General features: G+C 48.7%; 1 protein-coding gene across 1 annotated transcript; it reads left to right on the top strand.

Annotated features, from left to right (window-relative positions):
- Positions 1–926: 926 nt before the first annotated feature.
- Positions 927–24,629, top strand: METRNL (meteorin like, glial cell differentiation regulator). The gene is made up of 4 exons (XM_062010813.1): positions 927–1,168; positions 6,719–7,107; positions 23,299–23,358; positions 24,008–24,629. The coding sequence occupies exons 1-4, from the start codon at positions 1,056–1,058 to the stop codon at positions 24,322–24,324; spliced, it is 879 nt and encodes a 292-aa protein (XP_061866797.1). The 5' UTR covers positions 927–1,055; the 3' UTR covers positions 24,325–24,629.
- Positions 24,630–25,513: the final 884 nt, after the last annotated feature.

Genomic DNA, 25,513 nt, shown 5'->3' with positions numbered 1-25,513 from the left:
TGCATGACAGACACTTGAAAGAACAAGAGGAGACTGAAAAAACCCGGTGATCTGGAAAGGTTTTAACCCCTCTGCTATCTGTAAACCTACAGTATCAATCTCGACCCGCTTGTTGCTTCTTTGAAAGAAGTATGTGGTGCCTGGCATAGTGGAGCACAGGCTGTACGCAGCTGGATCCTCCCCCTCCCCTCCCGCCCCATCCCCATTTCCAGGGCTTCCCCCATCCCCCAGTTATCTTGGGGCTGTTTCCATGCCTGCACGTCCCTCACATCCTGGAAGGCATTTCTTCGCCTCTGGTTTCTCGCAGAACGGTCTCTGCTACCAAGGGTTTAGTAACCAAAGTCAACTGGGATAAACAGGGATATTAAACAAGACAAGGGGTTATCCAGAGTGCTCATTAAGTGCTGGAGAGTTTTACAAATAAGATCCAGTCCCAAGTGCTTCCTGGTTAAGTGGAGACACAAGAAGGTTCCAGCACAACTGTCAGCCTCCATCCAGCCGGGATGCGGGCGCGGGGGCAGATCCTGCTGCGGGCAGCGAGGGGCATGGCTGGCACCGCCTCGCAGGGACGGGCAGCAGGTCTCTGCGGGCTCCCGCAGCAGAAAGAGCGTCCCGCCGACTCTCCCGCCCAGATGAAACCCTCTGTTCCCAACGGGCTCACTGGGCATCACCTTTCCCCGCACACCCCCCGCGGGCCCGGGGCTCGCGCCCTGACCCGGCCACCCCAGAGCGTGCCCGCCGCAGCCCCCAGCCCGGCGCCGCGTTTCGCTCACGCAACAAGTGCCGCGGCCGGCGGGGGACGGAGGGAGGGAGGGAAGGGGCGGGAGGAGGAGCCGGGCGTGCGGGCGGTGCGGGGGGAGGGCCGCTCCCCGCCCCTCAGCTGAGAGTCGCCGCCAGCGCCTGCGAACTTCAGAGCCGGGGCGGCGGGGCGCGGAGCCGGGCATGGGGTAGCGGCGCTGCCGCTGCGCTCCCCGCCATGTAGGCAGCCTCCGGGCTCGTCGCTCCCACGCCGCCTGCACCGCCGTCGCACCGGGCCGGGGGTCGCGGGGGAGACCATGCGGAGCGCCCCGGCCGCCGGGCTCCTGCCGCTGCTGCTGGGGCTGCGGCTGCTGCTGGGCGGCCGTGCCGCAGCACAGTACTCCAGCGACCTGTGCAACTGGAAGGGGAGGTGAGAAGACCCTGGCGGGCTGGAGAGGGGGGTGAATCGGGAGCTGCCTCGTCCATCCCCGCCCCGTTGGGGGAAGAAGTCGGGGCCGGAGACAAAAGGGAGAGGCGTCCCGCTGCGGAGCCGCGCTGGGCGCTGCGGTGTCCGGCCGGGGCGCGGGGAGGGGGCGGCGGGCAGCGGGAGCTGCGGGGCGGCTCTGCCTCCCTCCGCGGCCAGCGGCCGGCCCCTTGCAGCGGGCTCGCCGCGAAGAGGCGCGGGGCAGCGGCCCCGGAGCGGGGGAAGGGATGGAGCGGCCGGGGTGGGCAGCGCGGCTCGGGGGGCTGGGGAGGAGGAGGAGGAGGAGGGCGGTGCCATGTCCGCCGCGGAGAAGTTTCTCCCCGCGATCATCTTCCCCGCGGCACTCCGGGCCGGGCGGGTTCGGGGCAGCCCCCGCTGCCTCCGCCAGTTTCTCCCGCCGCCGCGGCTCGCTGCGGCCGGGGCCGGGATGCGCGGTGCACCTGCGGAGCGCTCCCGCCTCGGCCAGCGAGTCCCGCCCGGTCCCCCGCGCCCCCCGCGCCCCCCGCGCCCGGTCCCCCGCGCCCCCCGCGCCCTGCCCGGCTCGGGGTCGCTCCCTGCGCGCGGGACTGTGCCGCACTTCGTCTGACGGAGATGATGCTGAGCCCAGGGAGCAGGGGCTGGCACAGAGACCTCGCTCCTGATTTACTCCAGTTGCGCTGATTGTGAAACCTCTCGTGTGTTTATCTCCCAAATTATCTTTCCTTTAATTCCTTGTGATGTGTCGGGCCTGTGACCTTCTCCACTCTTCATAGATGTAAAAAGCAAGTCTCCCAACAAGTGAGCGTTGCTGGTCCAGGCTTTCTGTACCGGGACCGTAAAACATTTTGACTCTAATACTCTGCTCATGTCTGGCTTTCTTTAAAATGAACTTTTGCCCAGCTTGTGTCAGTAGGATGCTTTGTAGTAGGGAGAAATCAAAGCAGGGAATCATCTGGATTGACTTTCGGCATGGTAATCCCTTGTCTTTACTGTCTGAAATGTGCAGATCCTTGGCAGTTTCTTCTTTTTCTGGGCCTTTTTTCACTCTCAGACTCTGGACAATTGATGCAGTTAGTTACAGTGAATCTGCTTGAAGGTGAGTCTGTGAGGTAGGGACCAAACCTCTCTCAGTTCTGTGGCAAACTCCTAACTGTTTCATTTTGCTTTACCCCTCTGCTTAAGCTGTACCTGCTTTCTTCCCTGAGCATCCTGGACCTTACCACATGATACTGCAATGTGTTTTTTAAGGGAACAACAACAAACCCCTGTAATCCTGCCCTGTTTGACTTTTACTTTCATACTGTTTTCTTGGAGCAAGCAGTGACCACCCACTTCACCTGAGCAGGGCTGGAAAAAAGTAATGCTTTGAGCATCAAGGGGTGATGCCTGGAGTGGAGGGAAGTGAAATATCCCTTCCCTGTAGCTGAGTTTGGGGTGAACTGGTGGTGCAAGCTTGGACTCACTCATGTGCTATCACTCTGGTGAGCCAAAGTGGTGACAACTCTGTGATGATGCTCTTGGAGGCCCAGAGAGGGAAGAGCTGCCTTCTTGCATGCACAGTTCAGTCTGAGTGGTTTCACTTGTAGGAGAGTCCAGGTGGACAGGAGTCTGGGGAGAGGACAGTGTAAACCATGCTGGCCTTGACCTTGCTGGAGGCAAGCAGGTGTGTAAGCAGTGCTGGCAGTCCTAGGGCCATGAAGTATCATCTGCTTGGTGCTAAAACACTAGCAGCTGAGAAGGAAAGAAAGGTAATTGTATGTACCAGTAAATACCATCTAATGAAGTATTTCAGTGTAGATGCTAATAACAATATGGGTCAGAAAGGCTTTTTGGTTTAATGTGCAATCTAATGTTCTGAGACCATGTGCTGTTTTTTACCTTAACTGTTTGAAAAAACCCTATGAACTGGAATGCAGAGATGTGGCCTTTCCTTCCCACAGTGAAGTTATCAGTTGCCTTTTGCTGACAGATTTGGGAGCCTTCAGCAAAGCTGCAGGTGTTTTCTCACCCTCATATACATGTCTGTTTTAAAAGCAACAACCTAAGAAGTAAAATATTCTGGATATGTTTTTTTTCCCCCATTAGCCTGTGGAGAAGTGATGAGCTCATATCCCTGAGTAGTATGAAGAGCTTCACTAGGATTCCTGTAGGGTGTCTTCTGCTCTTCCAGGGAAAGCTGACGCAATGCACAGCTTGACACCTGCAATTTTAAGTTCACTCAATATGCCATAGAAGCATCTTAATGAACAGCTTGGCAGAGAGCTTCCAGGAAAGCTTTGTCTAGAAGAAAGCACTATGGTGTGTATCTGGTTATTGCTCTTGCTATAATGTCAGCTTTTGATCCTGCAGTGACCTCTTGATGCTTTGAGCAAGTTGTTCAGTGTCAGGTGAAACACATGCTCCTCTGGTGGGGCTGACTGTAGGCTGTAGGAGTGAGGATTCATCCCTGATGAGGCTGCTTACATCCATCAGTCTTTCCCTCTGCACCAGGGGATGCTCTGTGGAAGTCTTGATGCTCTCTAGAGTGTCATTTTTAATGAAAGATTCCACGTTAGGAGTGCAAGTTCCCTCTGAGGAGTGCTGGGAGGACATAGGAACCTGTCATAGAGTAAATTAAGTAGTGTGAATAGAGTAGATAGAGTGAATATTCCTCGTGCTCCCCTGTTCTTTAAATAACACCTGTTGCATGTTGCAGTGGAACAGCTTACTGCAGAGATGCTGCAATAGATCTTTCAGGGCTGAAACCAGAGAAGGATGGGGAGACAAATACAGTGATTCAGGATGTCCTCACGGATTGGTGTGAGGAAGCGGTACTTGTTGCAGGAGTCCACCCCGATAAACAACGCGGGTTGGAAAGGGAGGATGGATGCATCCATCACTGTCCCCATGAAACAGCTGCCCTGTCTCCTTGCCTCATGCTTAAAAAAACAAAAGCAGAAGTCAAATGAGCTTCAAAAAGTCTTCTGGCCTTCCTTAGTTTGTGGACACAGAGTGTCTGGTGACTGTTTAGTGAGAACTGAACATGACATTAAACAGTCTCGGGGGTGACGTCACATTTTGACAGAAAGCAAAGCGACAGGTTTTACTGGGTGGTGGTAGCTGCTGTTGGGTAATGGCAGCGTGTATTTTGCAATCTGCTTTTGAGTCATCCTTTATTATGAGGTTTAATGTGTGCAGGTACTTGTGCTTGATGCATCTGTCTAATGGCATCAGTCTTGCCTGTGGGATCTAATTGGTTTTCAGAAGATAATTTCAGAGTCCACCCTGTTTTTTGTTTGAACAGCACAAACGTTGGAACAAAATGAATGTGCAGGCTTTTTTCTCTGGCAGCAATTCACTGCCTCAGTGTTGCTGGGATCACTTGCAACAGCAATTTCACTGCCTGAGTTCAGAGTTTTGCCCCTGGCATCTTCCTTCTGTTTAAGCACGGAGGCTTCAGGGTGGAATTTGCCAGGATAAGTCCTGCAAGACCTCTGCAGCTTGTTTTCATGTCTTGAGTAGGAACAAGTGATGTGTGAGGGTAGTTGTTTGCCCCTTTGCTGAGGGATGAGCTTTGCAATCTTTAATTAGTGCTTGCACATAAACAGGCTGCTGTGTTTTCTGTGGAGTGGCATCGTGTGCGTGCCGTGGTGAAAGCTGGTTTTGTGGACCAGATGTGGATTTACAGTCAACTTGAAATATCCCATTGCAAGTGAAGTTTCCTCAATGTGTTAAGTACTACTGAATTGGAGGGCAAGAGACTAAAGGTCAAAACTTCTCCCTCTTTTCTCCTCATCTGTGTTCTTGATGTGGCTTTCAGGATTATTCCAAAGCACATGTTTGCAGGCGCTGCTGTTATTAAAGATGACGTTTTTCTTCTGAGCTTCCTTGGGTAACCTCTATCAAGTGGGTCACACTGACACTCACCATAATGAGTCACGTCAACAGTAAATGCAAACCATATGGGGTTTTCCCCCCTCTTTTACTCAGGGCTTCTTTTTACTTTCAAAATGCTGGCTTCAATTTAAACCCTATTCAGCACCTGAATGTATCTTTGGGGTGGTGAACTCCTTATCTGGAGGTTTCTGTTGAGAAACCAGAACTTGATGTCATTACTTGCACTGTACTAAAGTGTGTTCTTTGCCACAGATTTCCTGTGTAACCTCAGAGGAGTCACTTAATCCTTGTTGGTTTATTTCCCCCTCTCTGTGGTGGTTCATCTGCCTACAAGTGGGAATGCTTTGAAGCTTGTCTAGAATATTGCAAAGCTGACCTGTGAGCTATGTTGGAGAGTCTCAGTTTGAGTGGTACTCTACAGGCACAGAGTAAAAGATGCTTTTGTCTGGGAACTAAGAACACAGAGTGGAGAAGGAGAAACAAGCTGATTTGCTCAGACTGGTATAATAGGTTTGTGACAGGACAGGGACTGGGACCAAAGGATTTTTGCATAATGGTCCAAATACTGCAACCAATAAGCCAGGCTTCCCACAACTTTTTAAGTGGAGTGTCTACAGCTTGCAGGGCTCTATTAGTGTTTTGAGTCACTCTGGTGAAGGACCAGTGGGATTGGTCTGGCATCAGTGACAAGGCAGCAAGGGTTGTTCAGAGCTGTCCTATGTTTAGGCTGTAGGTGTGCAAGTCATGGAGATTTGCTAGTCCTCCTCCTTAATTAAACACAGCAGTTTGCTCTCCTTTCACTAGCTCTGGGATCCCCCTGTTGCTCTCTTGTTCCATCTTGTGTGACCACTGGCTCTCAATAAGGACAGAGGACTGACAGTGGTCCTGTGCCCCAGCAATAATAACTGGGCACATGTTCTCTCTTTTTTTGCCGTGTGTATTGCCCATCAGAGCTGGGCAATAAAATGATAAGGTTAAACATCATGTTGGGAAGAAGTGGAGGAACAGGTTCTCAGTGAAGATAGTATCATAGTTCAGTGCTTCCCTGGCTGTGGCTGGGGGTGTAGTGTCCTCTCCCTGCTTCCCAGTTTGGAGATCCAGGCTGCTCAGCTGGGGCAGAGGGTATCGGTAGCACCCAGAGCATCCCTTTGCTCCCGTTCACAGAGTGAGCTTGGCATTCCTCCCAGTTTCAGATCCATTGGGAATATAGACTTGGAAGGGGAACAAAGTGCTTGGGAGAAGGTGGAGTCAGCTCTGTGAAGCTGGAGAACGTGCTGGTTTGAGCCACCACGGAGTGAGTTCAAGCGTACGTGTTCCACTTAATATGTGCCAAGTCATCTGCCACAGTTCAGCTGATGGGCACTAGCTGAGGCTGTAGTAATTGAATTGCTTTTGATCATGTGCTTATATCCTATTTAATTTTGAAGCCAATTACTAGTGGTTTGACTTTTGGAGGTGCTTTGAAATTGCCTCCCATGATTAGGGCTGCAGCCTCACAAGAGACGAGCGTTTCTGACTGCTGCTGAGCTGGGTGGGCTCAGCCATAGGTTTCCTGCGTTTGTTGATGTGGGTCTTTGAAGGTTTGAGGTTTTGTTACCAGCTCTGTCACTTTTCTAACTTCCTCTTTCCTTCTTCCTGCAGTGGCCTGACTCATGAGTCTCACAAGAAGGACGTTGAACAGGTCTACCTCCGCTGTTCCGAAGGGTCGATCGAGTGGATGTATCCCACGGGAGCACTCATCGTCAACCTGCGACCCAACACTTCACCTGCCTCTTACAGACATTTGACTGTTTGCATCAAACCCTTCAAGGACTCTGCAGGAGCAAATATTTATTTGGAAAAAACTGGAGAACTGAAACTCTTGGTCCGAGACGGCGCTCGCAGCCCCAGCCAAGTGTATTGCTTCGGCTATGAGCAGGGCGGCCTGTTCATCGAGGCCACTCCTCAGCAGGACATTAGCAGGAAGATCACGGGCTTCCAGTACGAGCTGATGAACAAGGGGATAGCAGCTGATTTGCACACAGCTTCTGGTGAGTTCTGGGGGGCTGGTCCCACTTTCACGTGCTGCATTGGATGCTTAACAGATGGTAGAGTGAGTGAGTGAGTGGGAAAGCGGTTGGGTCTGAGTTTCATGTGCTTTTAAGGACATGTTTTACAAACAGGGTATTGTGGAAGCTTTTTTGGAAGCTGGTGGCACAGGCTGAATCCCAAATGATTTATTAAGGGGCAACACTGAACAATTCTCCCCTTGCAGGCGTGGGGTGAACCACAGGAGCTGCCTTTACCCTACAGCGAGCTCCAGTGTGAACTGGCCTTCCCAGCCTTGCTGTAACAGTTTTCTAACTACTTTTTTACTCAGTTTTGAAGACCCTGCTGCATGTTTTGAATAATAAACATTGAAACAAGGAGGAACTCCTTTTCTCCAGGGTTTTTTTCTTCCTCTCTACAACTACTGTTACTTGCTGACCTAATTATTGCTGCTTTTTTAAAAACAGAACTGGAGAAATGGTGTGTTCCCTCCTCAGCTCTGCTCATTACACTTCCCTGAGTATTGCTCTGCCATAGCATAGCTCTTCAACACCAAGGCAGTACTTTTACAGTGCTGGTCTTTGCTCTCTCAAGCATTATGGGCAGCAAGTTTTGCAGGGAGGAATTTTACACCAAGCAAAAAAAGAAGCTTGCAAGAAGGGGGAGTGGACACACTGAAAGAGCTTACAAGCCTTTCAAGTCTGGTACTAAATAGCATGCTAAATACCATTTGGGAACAATAGCTCTAGGTGTAACCTAATTGTGCTAGTCAATTGGACAGAGAAGTAGAAAAACAGCCTTAGTAGAGGGTGACAGGGAAGGAAGGAGAAATTCACTTCAGATAAGTGGTATGTGGTTCCTGTATCTCCTCCATTCAGAGTTGCCTCTAGCTTGCATTCCCTAAACAGAGGAGGGAAGATTACCAGGATGGCCTGAGGAACAGCAGATAGAGGGTAGTTTGTCCCAAATAATGAGGGAGGTTTCAAGGTTTAGGCATTTTAAGTGGCAACCAGATCTCTGTTTCGCAATGGTAGGGAGGGAGGGAGCCCCGAGGCTGCAGAGGAGTCCTCACCCCACACTCAAAGAGCTGACTTGGCCCAGGGTGAAGAGCCCAAGAGCTGGCACGTAGATGTGGCACTGGTGCCACAGGCTTTGCCTGAGGTGCTACTGCATAAGCTGTGCTATGGCTCATTGAACCACATTTTCTGGGCATTGCATCCCTCCTCCTGCTTTGGGATAAGTGATTGCAGAGCTGAAGTCCCCTTCCCTCCACTGGCTCCTTTCCCTGTCAGGACCTGGGAGCTGTGATCTTTGCTCGTTGCCCTGCAAGCACTGGCACAGGGATGCAGCAGCTCTGGGACCTGGCACAGCTCTGGGACCCGGCACAGAGGGTGCAGCAGCTCTGGGACCCAGCACAGCTCTGGGACCCGGCACAGAGGGTGCAGCAGCTCTGGGACCTGGCACAGCTCTGGGACCCGGCACAGAGGGTGCAGCAGCTCTGGGACCCAGCACAGCTCTGGGACCCGGCACAGAGGGTGCAGCAGCTCTGGGACCCAGCACAGCTCAGGGACCTGGCACAGGGTTGCAGCAGCTCTGGGTTCTTCCATACAGGATGCGGTTGGAGGGGTGAGTGGGACAGTTCTTGACTCAGCAGGGTGGTAGTTGGCTGATGCAGTAACCCCAGTAACTGATAGATGGCGTTTTTGCATCGAAACAAAAAAGCAGAAGCACAAATACCCAAATATCTTAAGTTGCCTTCTCTACTCTTGCAGTGGCATAACATCGAGGGCCCTGCACTGTAAGCAGACCTCTCTGCTCTATTGTACAAGTGCTGCAGGAGCAGTAGGGTGTCTGCTGCAGAGCTCTTCCCTCAGTAAGATGGTTTCTGCAAAGATGAACATGCTGTGCAGAATGTTAGCTATGTACTGGAATGCCATTACAGAAGACATGAAATACATTGTTTCATCAGTTATTTGGAGAATGTTGCCAGATTCAGTGCTGCTTTCTTTGATGGGCTGTGAGGATGAAGACACAGGCAGGCTGCTGAAAAGTTTAGTGGCTTTAGTTTGCACATAGATATCGTTTCTCCTGAGTTTTGCTAACATGCAGGGGGCTCACTGCTGGCATCCTCTACCATCCCAAACCAGCACAGGCTGCTGTGTTTTCAGAACTGAATGCTCTTCGTTCCACATAAAACCTCTTAAAGCTGATGGGAGTTTTCTTCAGAGACTTTCAGCAGTCAGAATGAGGACTGAATCCAATTACAGCCTTCCTCTTTGATAGGCATATTAAATCACTTTTGCTGTGACTGCTGTATTTTCAGCTGTAACAGACACTGGTTGAATTTCAGTGCTGTCTTACAAAACAATGTGGTAAGCTATCTGATTCTTGCTCCCAGTGTCTTGTTTGGACAAAAGCAGCTTCTTAATAGTTCATCAGCAGAGCCTTCAGGGCAAACCAGGGAGCTCTATTGTATTCTAAATGATTTCTCTTGCCTTTTTTTTTTGATCCCCAGACTCTGGGGAGGGGCAGTGGGGGGTGAAGAAGTGATGAAAATGCCATACATGACTTTTTCCACTACTCAGTCAGAGGAGCACTTTTATTCTCCTATAAATATCTATATGTCTGGGGAAACTGCCAAAGAGCTGCCTTGCGAGGCTTCTCTAGAGCAATGTCTTTGGGGCTCTTTGCAGTTCTTGGACCTCCTTCTGGAACTGCTTCTAGTTTTTCTGTCAAACCTCCAAAGAAATGCCCTTTGCTGAGATGTTTATTTGGAGGGGAAGTTTGCAACCAATGGACTGAAATTGTCTGCTGGCTTCTTAGTCGTAGAGGAAGCTCAAGCCAGAGGCATGTGCTGACCTTAGAAACTGGATTTGCAGCTCTGTGTTTCTCTCCGAGCACGTGTGGCTTACGGTGGTTTTGGCTGTTGCACGCTGGAAGAAGGAGCCTGCTGGTCTCTTAGCTGCAGTTTGTGGGAGTTCAGCAGAGCTGGCAGTGGATGTGGGGAGGTGCCAAGGCCTGAGCTGCTGCTGCAGGCAGGAGCTGAGGCAGAGGAAGCTGGCAGGTCCTGCTCTTGCTGAGTGCTGATGGACTGAAAGTCACAGATACTGCAGCAGTTTCCTTGGGACTGGGGAGGGTGGGAGATGACTATCATAAGACCCAGGTGTGGGGCTGGGTAATCCAGCCCTTGTGCAATAACTACTCGCTAACAACTTCTCTCCTCCTTCCCTAATCACTGTGTTTGTTTCCTGGTGATAATTATTGTACTCTGCCCTTGAGTTTACTCTCTCTTCCTAACCTGGCATCCCAGCTCTGGTTAAAGAGTGTAAGTCATCAGTTTAATACTTTAATGACCTGTTGTATCCTCAGAGCCCTGACTGAGGGACATCAACAAATCAACAATGCTTGGCAGGGTGCCTGTGGTTTAATTAGAAAGCCTCAAGTTTTATGAGTTCACAGTCATTCTTTCCCACTTAATCAGAGCCTAGCAAATAATTCAGCAGAAAACATACACAGGTTCAGAATTGGCCTTTCCCTTTTCTTGGGGAGGCTGAATGACACAGTCTTACAATTTTCCAGATTTGGGGGATTTAACCCTTTTCTTGGCTCTGCCTTATCACATTCTCTTAAAACTTGCCTAACTGTAGGAAGCATTTATAATGTACTGGTAGGTTTTGATTCAGATTGCCAAAATTTGGTATGGGAAGGTTTTTTACCATGATGGTAACAAGTGAAAAAGTGCACTTTGTGGGGGTTTGTAGTCCCTTAGGCTGGGAAGAGCAGCTAAGGCAAGCATGCTGCAGGGCTTAGAATCATAGAATGGAAGGGGTTGGAAGGGACCTTTTATCACATTGTATGTGAGTAGCTCCTAAGAAGGGTAACCTTGATCCTTCAGACTTCTTGATGAGTGCATTCTCCCAGAGTGATTGGTGACTAAATGTGCTATTCATTTCAGAATAGGTTTTGGATCAGACCCCTATATAAGTCCCATCCACAGTGATGGTCTAGTAACTTCATCTCAGTAAGGATCTGAAGCCTTAGTGTTTGCCCAACCAAAGAACTGAGGCACTGTGACATTTGGCCTGGGGCCATTTGAGAAGCAGCAGAACTTGTTTAAGTTGATGAATGCTGTTGATTCTAATCTTTCCTTGCTTGTGCTGCAAGAAAAGAGTTTGGGTCTTTGCTATAGTGCCTATGCTGGCAAACAGGTGGAGATTTTGGCAAAAGTATTGTCTGGTCATATAGTTGCCAGAAGTTTGCTGAAGTTTTCTGACCCAGATGAGATCCTCAGCTATAATGAAGCGTGTGGCTTGTCTGGGTCCGCTGTGCACAGCAGCAAACTCCTTGGATTGAATTCCTATGGAAAGTGTGAAGGTCCTCTGAGAGCAATATGCTTTTTAAGTTCATCTTCTGCTACACTAGTCTGAAACAAGAATCTGTAGGTTTGACCAAAGGTTTTGGAGAGGACAGCCAATTCTCTTCCCTGAATTACAACTGTAATTTTGTTGCCTGAAGTCTGGGTTTCAAGAGTGTAACTTCCAGACTGTGGATCCAGCTTTATGTAAGCCCTGCAGTTTGTTTTTCCCATTGCAGACTCATGGGGCTGTCTGTAAGTTGGTTGTCAGAGCTCAGGAGGTAAATTGAAAGCCTTTTCATTACCCACCCGCTTTTGTGTAGTAAAGAAGTCAAACTTTAACAAAAATGCCCCTTTATCTTGATGGCATCTACCCAGTTAGTGCAGGTTCTAGTGACTGTTTTATATGTTTCCTTTATTAATGCTGGGTACTTGGCTGAGAATATTAACAGGTAGGAGGTAGAGTGTTCAAATGGGTGTCTGAGAAACTGGGCAAAACTGGCTAAGTCCAGTTAACTAATTGCAAACAATATTCAGCTATTTCCTGAGTGCAGTTAATTCACTGGCCTGAGAAAACACATTGTAAATTAAGAAAGCTCATAAGCATTTGGACTATGCCACTGTTTCTACTAACAAGTGGCTTTCTGAAGCACTCCTCTTAGCTTCTGATCTTTAATGCAGTGTGGGACTGGCAGAGGTGAGGCACCAATCTGCAGGTACCTCCCAGAGAGCTCTGTCTGCACTGCAGTTTGTAGACTCCTATCTCATGCTTTCCTCTGCTTGCTCCCAAATACCTAAGTAATGCTTCTTCTTCCTCAGAGGCTGAATGTGCTGTGAAGCTTTGTAGCCTGAAGCAGCAGATGTGCTGGTGTGTTTTTCACTTCTTGTCACAGTGGAAGCTTTCTTGCTTTTTGTCCCAGAGGTGGCTGAAGGGGAAGCTGAGGCTGCTGGCAGGGTGGTTGTGGTAGGGACATCACTGCTGTGCACATTGCCACTGTTAGCAGAAGAGCTGATGGAAAGAGGCACTTGGAAGGCTGAAATTGAAAGTCTCTGTGACCTTTCTATGGTGAGCACAGGTTGTGCCTGAGTCACTGTGGCCATGGGAGGCGTTGGCACCGTGCTGCGTGGGAGCAGTGCTGCGTGTGCCAGCGCACCCTCCCAGGCCAGCAACAGGCTTGGTCTTCTTCCCCTCCTGTTTTCTGTGCAGGATAAAACTCTCACACTTCTTGGGGTTAAGCTGTATTAGGAGAGGAAGGAAAAAGCAAGTGTGATGGGGTTTGATTTACACAGAGGGACAGAACTGACGTTGCCGATCTCTCACTGGGATTTGCTGGGGAAGTGCAGAAGGAGCAGCAGAGTGGAGGGTTCTGTTCTGTCAGAGTACATCTTGTCTGGGGGATGTGGAAGGAGGGCTCAACGGTGTGGTTGAAGCTTTGCTGCTCTTGTTTTGTGTGCTTTTTCTCCCTCTAAAAGGTCAACTGTAGGTTTTAAGAGAAACCCACTACAAAACAGCCTTTAATGCTGTTCTTGAAAGGACACGAACTACTAATTGGCCTTAGGAGGGACCATTGTGACCCTCCTGCTTTAGGATACATTGTTTTCTGAGTACTTTTCTGTGTGCTCAGGCTCCTTGCAGGAAGATGTCCTGCAGCAGCTTTCATGTCTTTTCCCATAGTGAACGAGGATGTACAAAGTAAGTCTTTACAAAACCGAAACCCTCAATCCCTAACCCTGTGTTTGTGTTTGAAAAACACATTTTGAACTAGTTTGTGAGAGCATATCAACTGAACCAGGTGTCACAAGCTAATGTCTAAACTGGTCAGGCTAGGAGCTAGAAACCTGCTCTAATTATTCATGTGCTTAAAGTAATCAAATCCAGAGCAAGTGATGGAGAGAGGGACAGAGCTTAGAAGAAAGGTTTTGGGTTTCTTCCTGTGTGAAATGATTTCAAAGTGCAGTTGATGCTTCTACTCAAGCAAGAGTGACATTTTCAGGATCTGAGTCTCAATAAGGTTTAAAATGTTGAACTGAGAAGTCTTGACCTAAAAAGAACCCCAAACCCCAGACCAAAATTGGAGGGATGGCCTAATTTAATCTCTCCTTCCCCCAGTGAAATGGGTTTGACAGCAGTGTCCTCTGTCCCTGCTTGTCCTTTGTTGCCAGGACAGTAGCTGGTTTTGCAGTGGGCAGAGGAGGTGACAATGGGGCTGCAAGGATAAATACACAGCTGCAGGGGAGAGGGGTAAGAAAATAGCTTATTTTTGCTAGACTGGCCACGAATGCCCTTAGCTTATTTCCCAACTCAGTGGGCAGTCAAAACCAATAAGCAGTCAGGTGTATTGTCTGGGCAGCTGGGGCTCTGCTTTGCCCTGACCTTTATGTGCTGGGGAAGATGGTCCCAGCAGCAGCTTTGCAGTCCAGCCCAGTTGCTTGGCAGTCCGTAATAATGCTGTGTCTGCTCTGCAGAACTGTTTAGTTTGCTCATTCCTGAGGCTGTAGCTAAAGGAGAGATGGAAGGGCTGGGGAACTGCATTCCTCCTCCTGCCCCCCACCTTCCTTGAGGAATAAGAGACTCACTGAAACATGGGCCAAAGTTTTTCTGTGTTAGGGCCTTTATTTGCACAACAGAGAAACTCTTAGTCTGACCTTAGTCTGCTGTAGAAGCCAGGAAAATAGACACTGTAGTATTGCACAGATGCTTGGAAGCTGCCCTGGACCCAAAGTTGTGATGTGTTAAATCTGACCTTGGGAGGTTTAATAACGGGGTCAAAGAAGCTGCTGCTGTAGGAGACACAGCTTTGATCCAGCATTAACTTCTGCTGATTCCAGTTTGTGGGGGGATGTTTTTGCATGAGTGGGATGTGCCCCTGAGCATCCTGTACCACTCCAAGTCCTACGTGGGATTGGTGAGTCCTGCAACAGGCACAAACTCTGGTGCTTTCCCATGTCCATTCTGACTGAATTGGTACCATTTCTACAGGACACAGCTCTGCCCACCACAGCTGTCAGGAGCTGTACTGCTGTGTCCACATCTGTGTGTATGTAGACTTGAGGATCTATTTTACTGTGAGATGAGGGAGCCCTGGCACAGGCTGCCCAGGGAGGGTGTGGAGGCTCCTTCCTTGGAGGGCTTCAAGACCCACCTGGACACGTTCCTGTGCCCCTGATCAAGGGGAATCTGCTTTAGCAGGGAGTTGGGCTGGCCCCCACCAGTCTGTGACTCTGTAGAACAAGTGAAAGATCTTCATACAACAAGGAAATGTGTACTATGAATTAAGAAAAAACACACCTGTATAGATCTTCCCAGAATCACAGAATGGTGGGGTTGGAAGGGGCCTCTAGGGATCATTCAGTCCAACCCCCTGCAGAAGCAGCTCCCACCTAGATCAGGTCACACAGGAACGTGTCCAGGTGGGTCTTGAAGCCCTCCAAGGCAGGAGCCTCCACACCCTCCCTGGGCAGCCTGGGCCAGGGCTCCCTCACCTCAGCACTGAAACAGTTTTTTCTTATGTTTAAATGGAACTTTTTGTTCCAGCTTCATCCCATCACCCTTTGTCCTGTCACTGGATACAGCAGAATAAAAAGTGCTGCCCCAACCTCCTGACACCCACCAGTGAGATATTTGTAAACATTAATAGCTTTTCCTGTTAGAAATGGAAAACCTCAAGTAACTTTTTGGAGGGGTTTACTGAACAATATTACAGCATTGAAAGTCTGACTGGGTGAGATGCAGCCCATCCTCAGACCTCCTCAAGAACGGGCTGATCAAATGAATACGGTTTTAAAATGAAAACTTGTCCCTCCAGAGCTCTCCCACGTACCAGAAAGAATTTGATTTTTGTAAAATGAAGGAAAAGGATCTGTGTGGATGTGAGTCCACATATGTGACTTTGCTGTCTGGCTGTCTGCTTTCTGAGACTCACTTTATCTTTGATCTGTCATTACTCCACTCTCAGGGTTTAACTTTAACCAGCCACTCATTACTTAATTCTATTCCCCTGGTCCACAGGAGACGTTAATGGATGAGACCAAAGAGGAGGGTGGTGGTGAAGGAGGGAAGGCTTTGTGTTCATGGCAGGTTTCCAGCTTGGAAGTAGGACTGGCCTCAGCATCTGCCATGGCCCTGTCAGGGCCAGGGGGAAGCTGGGCACCAGAGCCATGGACCAAGCTGCACAACCTCCCCAGGGCATGAGGGTAAAAAGCACCTCTTCATTTTCTGCCTTGCAAGCGCTGCATGACATCTCAGCTGGTGTTTTGTAGCCATCAGACAAAACCAGGCAGACATCAAAACTTTCTGTATCACTTTAACTAGATCTGCCTTGTGTGGGCTTTCACAGGGCATTGGAGGGACGTTTTCTTTAGAAGAGAAAAAGAAATACTTTCAGAGTGAATGTTGGGAGGGGATGAGCCAAGCCAGAAATCTCAGTGGGTTTTGAGTGGGTAGAAGTGTTTGCTCTGGTCCTGTGGTGCTGGGCAGGTGTGGTGCCTGTGCTGGAGGGCTGTCCTGCCCCAGCCCTTCCTCTGCTGTGAGGGTGGAGGGAGACTGGAGGAGACCCCCAAGCCTCTGCTTCAGCAGCTCTCCATCCTCAGCTGCCCAGGACTTCCCATTCCTAATCCCCTTTGGGCAGCAGTGGTAGATTTGAGGAAGGAGGGAGGTATTTTCTGAGAGATAAATAAATAGGTACCTTTTTTATGGCAGTATATTGGTGTCTTGTGCACATACAGCAGGAGAGATTCCCAGCAGTGACCTTGCTGCCTGCTTTCTAAGTGCAGTTAGGAAGGGGGAGAGAGAAAGGATGGCAACTGATTACAAATGCTGCTTGTACAGTTGCAGAGACACTTCTTGTTTGCTGGGCTCTCTTCCTCTGCAATTCAGGCAGAAGGAATTTGACTGAGAGTTCATCTGCTGTGTAGGGCTTCTGGGATGCATGACAGGGCTGCCTGTCACTGAGGGTGTGGGCAGGGCTGGTGATGCCGGGGTAAGCACAGGAGCCCATCTGGGAGTTGGCACAGTTGCTGCTGTGTTGCTGCCCACCTCAGCTTGGGAGCCAGCCCTGGGATCAGGAGAGTGGTGATGGCATCAGAAATGTGCCCGTGGCCAGAGGGGAGGCAGGGAACTGGGAGAGACTGTGTTTGGGACAGGCATTATTCTTCCCTGATGGAGCACCAGGCAGCCCAGAGGAGGTGGGACAGAAAGAAGTGCCTCAAAAATATAACACTCCCCATGATTTCTCCCAGGTTGATGCAACCTGTGCATGGACCTGGAGGCAGACTTTAATAGTATCTAGTGCTGCTTGAATAAAAAGGTCTCTGTTTACACACCTTTCCCCCTCCTTTTATAAAACAAAGAATAAATGGCTGCTTGTTTTTCTAGCTGTCCTTTCAGCTTCTTTGCTAGAACGGGTGCTGTACCTTGAAGCAGCAGAAGGGCACTGACTCTGTGACCCCAGAGTGCTCTCTAGCTGCTGAGCCAAGTCTCCTTTTGAGAGCTGTTGCAAATGCAGTTTGCCCAGTACCAAATCTCTTCCTCACACTGTTTACACAACTAGTTTTCTTTGGTACTTCAGAACTGTAGTGCCTTCTTGGAAGACATTTCAGTGAACAGGTAAATGTCTGGTTTATGATCTCTGGTTTTAACCTTTCTCAGAACACAAAGGTCATCACATCTCTAACAGTGACATCTACAATGTGCTCTTTCTTACTCTTTCCCTTTCAGGAAGGAAGTGGTATTAAGTCAATTCTCTTGGCACAGTCCATGTCATGACATCTGAAAGTCTGCATTTCATTTAACTTAGTTGCAGGTTTAAATTGTTCTTGGCCAGTGTCTACATTTTCCAAGTTACTTCTGGAAACTTGTACATATGTGCAAGTTGGGCTGGATGTTAAGAAACGAGCTAAGGCAAGGAACTGGAGCTGACTGTTTTCTGAAGAGGGAAAAAATTGCCAGTATCCTTGCTCAACAGGAAGAAGTTGGTGGAGAAAGTCCATGGCAGCATCAGGATTTTGGTCCAGCAGCTGAATCACCATCTCAGCTTTGTTTTGGCTGTATAAGAATGGGGGTCTTTGAGTTGTGTATCTTTGCTCGTGGCCCTTGTTCTGAGCTGCCTTTTCTGCTCAGCACAGGGGCTCAGATTAACTTTCTAGCAAATATGGGACTGGATTCTTCTGCCTTCAGAAGAGCCCTAAACTCTCTCAGTATGTTATTCATAATATTAACTTTCTATTCATTGAAGAAACATAATCCCTTTGGATCCTGAGTCTGAGGCCTTACTGAGCCAAGGGACAGGGAGCAGCTCAAGTCCAACTGTCATGTTCTCTCCTTGACTTGGTGTGTCCCAACCCAACCAAAGACACCTTGTGAAACAGAGGAGTGATGAGACCGCTGTTCTCTGTGTTGTGCCCAGCTGTGGAGATGCTCTGTGTCATGTTTCCCCTGTGCAGGGCTGCAGGTTCCAGGTTGAGTGAGGTGGGCTGGATGCAGCTCTACTGGCCCGAGTTCCCAGACAGCGTGTCCGTCTGGAACCAGAGATGCACTGAGGTTCAGGTGCAGGGAGGTAGTTTAGATGGTGTTTTACTGGGAGGGTTGCAAGTGTTTTGAGGCAGAATGCTGTTCTGGTGTGCTCAGGAAGAGCTTTCTGAGGGGGTGAGGACAGCTGAAGGGACATCTAGAAAGAAGACTGGTCAAAGCCTGGAGTGGTTGTCAAATTCTTGTCTGCTTCTATGGCAAAGTAGCAGGTCTTTTTGTTTGGAGTATGAGCTGTGGGAGGTTTGTTTCATGGCAGAAGTGTTGCCTCTTCAGAGAGGAAGCCTGAGCAAACTTAGGAAGAAATAATTACAAGGATCTAATCTACTTTTGAATTAGTTAAAGCAGGATCAAGGCAAGATTTTTGTTTTTTCTTGCTCATTGATGTTTGCCCTTAAACTCTTGTCTCCCAGCTGAATCACTGATCCAGTAATCAGCTGAGACACAGTAATTTCTTCTTGGGACTTAGAAAAATGACTGAGAAACGCACCATCACTGGAGAAACCACATCTCTATTTTTACAGTCTGCTCTGGGAAGTCTATGCTCTGTGTTTCCAGGAAGGAGACTCACCCTGTGATGCCCTTTCCAGCACAGTTGCAATTACAGCACTACCATCAAGAATTGGAAGGGTGTGGGTGTTGTTTTTTTTTTGTTCCATATGAACTGATTCTGATGTGGGGCTGTGAGCTTTCATCTGGGAGATGGGTTTGCTGTGGCCTCATACTGATACACCTTGAGACGCCACAGCACGAGCTGACTGAGCTTAACTCAACCCAGCCTGCCACCATTCATTTGTCTTCTGCTCAGCATGCTAGAGAAAAGATGGCTTGTTTTAATCAAAAGATTTAACCCTAGAACTATCAGAAAGCCCTGCCTGGGCCTCCTCAGTAGATTTTGCTACTTAGAAGGTCTGATTGCTCTTCAGAGGGTTATTGAGAAACACAAACGTGTAGGTGCTGTACGCCCGGGGACTGGAAGTGCGGGTGAAGCAACAATGTGTTTTCCCTCCCCCACCACCCACACCTCCACCACACCACACATGCACACAAGCTGCTTCATAAACCCAAGAAGGGTATTCCTGGGTAAAGTGGTTTTCTGCAATTGCTTTGTGTGAAACATTTTCACTTCTGCTTCAAGGGCGCCTGTTACCATGCGTGCTGCCGGGGCAGCCGTGTCTGCTCAGCACAGCCTACCCAGAGGCACGGGGGACATGGAGAAGATAGATCTTTTGGGCTTGATAGGTGGAGCTTTACAGTGTGTAAAGACCTGTGGCTCAGTTCACTTTGTCTTCTTGGTAGCCATGAAATTGTGGAGCATGTTGAGCAAAATGAGGACAGGCAGAGGAGATTTCTTACCTATGGACTGGAAGCTAGGTTTGGGGTAAGGTAAGGTCAGTCAAGCTCATGGGTGGCTGTTGAGACATAAATGTTTCGAAAGAAGATCAGGCCCATTCATGTGGTTTCTGTGTTGCCTGCAGCCAGAGACAGTGTCTCACTTTGTGTCCTGCAGGGAGCTGTCATCCTAAACCATGATGATGGCCCTTCAAATAACTCCCTATTTTCATGGGATAGAAAGGCTGTGTGCCAGTGCTGCAAACTACAGGAGGAAGGACTGCAGTTGTGTGTGTGTGTGTGCTGAGGGAAGACAGCAACACCTACCCATGACTATTGACACACTGGCTCATGATAAAGTGCAACACTAAAAGTGTACCTCAGTCCATCCCCAATGTGGGAGGAGATCCTTTCTAGACAAGATGGCTGAGCTGGAGACCTTCTGGAGCTGATGGCATCTCCTCAGGGCACATCCCTCTCTCGCTGAGCGTTTGTGCCTCCCCACGGAGAGGGCCAGCAACACTCTTTGACAGAGCTGTTGGCCAACAAGTGCAGTCTATTGTGAGTGTCGCCACGTCCTCCTCGGTAACATCAGGTTCAGAGGGCAAATCGCTCAAAGCAGCTGGGACATGACTGCTGGCTTGTGAGGAATGATGTAATTACATCTCCCTCTGCGGGGAGGTGAATAGAGAGGCCTTTGGAGGCACTGGACTGGGAGGGGGGGAGCTGCCTCAAGTTACTTCAGGTCAGGATACTGTCAAAATCCATCAAAGGCATTCCCAGGAGAGTCTGCAGCCGACATGCATAATGCAGGCTTTATGCCACTGGTGCTGGAGCTGAGTTATAGGGCATCTGGGCTTTAGAAGGCTTCAATAAAATGGTGCTTTTCTCTCTTTTTTTTCTTCTCCCCTTCCCCTGCTGCTATATGAATTAAAGCTCCTTGCCTTACTGAGTTTGAAGGAATTAGAGCAGTTGATGTTGTTGTTGGGAGTTCATAGACTGAACCTGCACAGCCCCCGGGACAGCGCCGTGCATCCAGCACACGCAGCCTCTCTCTTAGCAACCGTTCTAGTAATCAACTGTTTCCCCAGAAAGTGAGTGTTTTCACCTGCTGTGTGGGACTGGAGGGCTTTTTTTTTGTGGTTTGTTGGGTTTTTTTTAAGGTGTAAGGATGCTTCTCATTTTAGCCTGAGATGTGTGTGTTGTTTTGACCTACTGATGGAGGGAACATGTGCTGCAGGGTCCCAGAGAGAGTGCTGAACCACAGCTACAATCACTGACTTGTGGCACAAAGACACAGATTCCTCAAGGGCTGTGATTCTAAAGAAAGTGTAGGCATTGGCTGCTCCTAAGGATTTTGTGTATGTGACTGTAGGAACAGAGCTTTAGTTGTATGAGTGAACGTTATTTGCTTTTTAATGGTCCATTTACCTTGCCAGTAATCCTTCACAACTCCCTTTCCATCTGTGCTTGCATACCGCAGTTTTGCCACTTGCAAGATCTACTTGATACTCTGTGAATGCAGATGTGGGGGTTGTTCCACAGAGGAGGATTTCTGTTCTTCATCTGTCTGGTATTGCAGTGATGGCTGGTGGTGAATGGTTGTTAAATAGGCTTGCATGCCTCCAGCCTGCTGTGAGTCAGTGTGGATCTGAAGTGGGTTTTAAGTAATGATCTAGTGTGAGCAATGTTGAACACTCTTCATTTTCTCCTGCCTTTAAAAAGGATGCAGGATTTTGCCTCAAGTCCCCAATTAAAATGATTTGGTTCCATATATACGTGGGGAGTTGTTCATATGATTTATTATATTGTTGTTCTGTTTAAATTGAAGGTCTACTTTAACAGAAACACTTTTAAAGTGTTTTGGGTTTCATCTCTAATGCTGATGCTTGTGTTGCTCTCCTTTTGATAAGAAGAATGGCTTAGTCATCTTGGTGTTTTCAATTTTCTGATGGGATTGGACAAACTACAGAGATGTCTAGTCTAAACCAAGACTGTTTTCACTCAGACTTAAAAAGGCCAAGATGCTTTTTCTATTAGTAGATTTTTGCAGAACAAAATATCTGAACTGCAGTGACTTGGAACCCAGCTGTGGGCTGTGAGGGTGTCTGTCCATCAGCAGCATTTAGAGCTCCTGCCCATGTGACAATGCTTTGGGGTTCATGCAGGTGTGCAGGCTCTGCCTGTTTGGTTTGATGTAACACAGGTCCTGACTTGGGTGGAGGGAGGCTGGGGAAGGAGGGTTGTATGCCCTGGATGAATTTGGTAGGTGCCATGAATGAATCAGCTCCATAGTAGGATGTGATGTGACTCGTATCACTTCAAATCACACTGGGATCTTTGGTCTAGCCACTAATCCAAATCTCCTGAGTCTAGAAGTTAAAATATCTTTAGAGTGGATATTCCAGTGTTGTCGAGGGTTTGCATGACTCTGTATTTCTCATGATATTAAACAGTGTCCAAACTTTTCCAAAATAGAAAGCTGAAAGGGTTTGTGGGGGAAAGGAGGTGGTACAGGCTGACTTGACTCTAAAGGCACTGGAGGCATTCAGACTCAACTAAATAGAAATGCCCAACTGATCCAGGTGCTTTAACAAAGCTATTTTGCCTCTTCCTTTGGAGCTCTTTAACCTTCTTGAGTTACTCCTTCAAATATCCCTGCCCAGAAATGTGCATTTTGCATTCCTGTTAATCCTATTAAACAGCGTGTTATGCTGTGTATTAATCATCTGACTGGAGCAAATCTGGTGGATTTGGTTTGATAATCCTTCTTTCTGGATCACTGCCTTGCTGGGACCTTGACAAAAACAAAAGGTTTGCCATGTCTTGAGTTAGAGAATGGCTTGTGCCATCTGACAGAGGAAGGCTGATGGCTGAGCATCGTGGGCACCAGCTACATGGTCTTCAGATGAGTTTAAATCTACTTCTTAGTGGAATGGATAAGCTTCTCTGGGTGGGAGTGAGAGAAAGGGTGTGACTGTTATTGTGTTTTCAGATGCTAAGGTTCCAAACCTAGGTTTTTGGGAGGTGGGGAGAGTGGAGTAGCTTCAGCTTGGGGTTTGATCCTGGGCTGTGAGATGAATTAAGCTGTAGCCCCGGTGCTTTGCCTGTCTCCTGCTTCGCATCGATCCAGGCACAGCACCACACTGATGGGTTTTGTTTTTTTCTGACTGAAGTGTAAGTGCTGCTTCAAGATGACATCAAGTGACAGGCATTTGGCTCTGATCCTTGGGCCACCAGTGGACAGACTTAATTAGCATCACTGGGCAGGGCAGACCCTGATAGTAAGCAAATTCCTGAACTCAACAGGGTATTATAGAAACATCTGTACTCAACTACAGTATGTCTCCTCAGAAATGGCTGGCTGAGTACAAAGAGGAGCCACATTCTTGCATTGATTAGATTAGTGCAGATATCCAAATGTTTCCAGCAGTACAGGAAATGGTCTTTGTGCTGCTTGAGCTCTAACAGATACAGGCTGGAGCTTCCACTTTGCCTCAACGCCCTCAAACACATGCACTGGGGACTTTTGCCCCCTCTCCTCTTTGCCTCCCCCACTCTGTAACCTCCTAGGTCTTTGATGTGGTGATACACTAAATGGCTTATGAAACAGTCCAACAGCACTCGGTAGAAGCTGTAAGAAAGAAGCTTTGCCATCAGAGTTTAAAAGGCACATGATCTTCAAAGCCTTCTGGAGAGCTTTGAATCTACAGCAGAGCACGCTGCAAATGTGCTCACTATCAAAACATATTTTGCATAAGAGCAGTGAGTGTGTGGGGCATTTGCTGGGTAATGTATCACAGCAGGAGTGTTAGAGATCCATTGGGGCTGGGGTTAGCCTCCATTTCTGGCAGCATTGTTGATGCCTGACAGCTCTTTGGACCACTTGTCATGTCAAATGTGTCTGTGTCCCATTTTTGGTGAATTTAAGTTCTTTATTTACTGTTCTCCAGTCCGTTGCTAACCCTGACCCTTTCTCCCCAGCTCCTTGCCGACCGTGCAGTGACACAGAGGTCCTCTTGGCTGTCTGCACTAGTGATTTTGGTGAGTACTTGTTTCCCCTCTTCCTTTCTCCCCTGATGGACACCTGCTTATGCCCAGCAGCTTCCACCAGCAGTAAATGTGGTCTAAAGGGTCTGTGTGTGTGAGAGAGGGAGGGGGAGTTGGTGTGAAGGGACTCAGAACCACCTGCCTGGCTGGCAGGTCTCCAGGGTGGACAGAATGACCCAGCGACCACAGTGGAAGCAGAAGTTCAAAGACCTGGGTGGATCTGGGAGAGGCCTTTTACTTGCTGCCCCAAAAGAGGCTGTTAACAAAAGAGCAAAAGTGTCAATAATTCTCCATGCTTCCCTTTTTAAAGGGGAAATTAGTATTAGCTGGTATCTGTGCTGGCTGAAGAACAGAAAGCACGTTGTCAGGAAGCATTAATGTTGCTGGTACAACTTTGATGGTGTATTTCTGACACGATTCCTTTTGCATTGCAGTGTGATCTGTGTTACAGATATAAACAGTAACGGGTGCTGGGGGTTACTGATATCAACTTAACTGTAGAGACAGCAAAGGGGCAAAATTGGGGCTGCTCTAGTAAAATCAGCTCCCCTTCAACTGCCTGTTTGAGCGGGGCTGAGATGGGACCTGATCCTTCCAGAGAGGTTTTGGGTAACCCTTCCTTACGGCCTTTCTCTGTTTGCAGTGATCAGAGGCTCCATTCAAGACGTAACGAATGAGGCAGAAGAGCAAGAATCCGTCATTCACGTGGGTGTGAACAAACTGTACAGGCAGAAGAGCAAAGTCTTCCAGCTCACGGGGCAGAGCGGGAACTGGCGAGGACAAATAAAGACCCTGCTGCAGTGTGGGGTGAAGCCAGGAGACGGGGACTTCCTGTTCACAGGCCGCATGCACTTTGGGGAGGCCAGGTTAGGCTGTGCCCCTCGTTTTAAAGACTTCCAAAGGATGTACAAAGAGGCAAAAGACAAAGGGCTAAACCCATGTGAAATTGGCCCAGATTGAACCCCCTCCCACTGTTTGGCTGAAGACGGCTTTTAGCGTTGGGCCGGGAACGTTTCCTGGCCATGGTGGAAACCGAACAGCCACAGTCCCTGGGAGCGTGGGCAGCTCTGGAGAGCAGGCCAGGCCCCGCAGGGCTGCTGGGAGCCACAGAGGTACGAGCTCAGGGGGCTGCCAGGCGAGCGAGGATGGATTTTTAACCAATCTTGTCCTTATGAATTAAGTTATTCTATTTTTTTAGTGACTTCCTTAGGAAAACAAACAAAGACGACTCCCACGTCTTAATAAAAAAACCCAAATGAAAGCCAGCGAGCCTTTGCATGTCTTTAATGCTGATTTTAAAGCCCGTCTCAAGATGATGTAGCATTTGGTGCAGTGTACTCGGGGTCAACAGCTGAGGCTGCCATGGAACACGCAACATGGAGCATGCAACATCTTCACACTGATGCTGTGTGAAAAGCTTGGTTATATGAGTCAAAGTTGTTTGGTGTGACAGAAATGTATGGAGCCAAACTCCTGTGTGTGTCTGTGTGTGTCTGTGTGTGTCTGTGTGTGTCTGTGTGTGTCTGTGTGTGTCTGTGTGTGTCTGTGTGTGTCTGTGTGTGTCTGTGTGTGTCTGTGTGTGTGTCTGTTCTGGTTTTTATTTAAAAGAATGCACAATTGCTGCCTGCAATATTTTTTGGTCCAGGCTGGCAGATTCTTTCCATTCCAGGGAAATAAAGGGCCCTGGCTTTGACACACACCATTTAAAATATTCTTTCTCTTCTTTTGGTTTTTCCTCTTCTCCACAAGGCCAATCTCTGTGAGCCCAGATGTGCTCATAGATCAGTTCTGGGCTGCTCAGTTATTTCGTGGCTTCTGTGAGCAGAAGCGGAGTTCCTGTGAGGCATTGGGAACCGCAGTGTTTTTCAAAGGGGAAGCAAGAGCTATTTTTGGAGCCTTCTAGACACGTGTCCAGGCAAGGCTCTCTAAGTGTTCCTCTCTCTGATGCCTATGGAGTTATTTTGGGAACAGCTCCAAGGAGCAGGCTGCCCCTTGGTGTGCAGCTTGAAGCTGTTAATTGTGCTGGCTGGTGGCTTGGCGCGAGGTGGGTGTTCATGTGAGTCCTGGGGAACAGGATCAGGCCACCTTGTGAAAAATAAGTGCTTTAATAAGGGCAGGTCACTTCTGCAGGCAGAGTCCCAGGGGAGGG

The sequence above is a fragment of the Colius striatus genome, chromosome 18, assembly GCF_028858725.1.
Source record: "Colius striatus isolate bColStr4 chromosome 18, bColStr4.1.hap1, whole genome shotgun sequence".
In the NCBI taxonomy this organism is placed as follows: Eukaryota; Metazoa; Chordata; class Aves; order Coliiformes; family Coliidae; genus Colius; species Colius striatus.
Note: the sequence above shows the minus strand (reverse complement) of the source record. Positions and strands in the feature narration are given on the sequence as shown.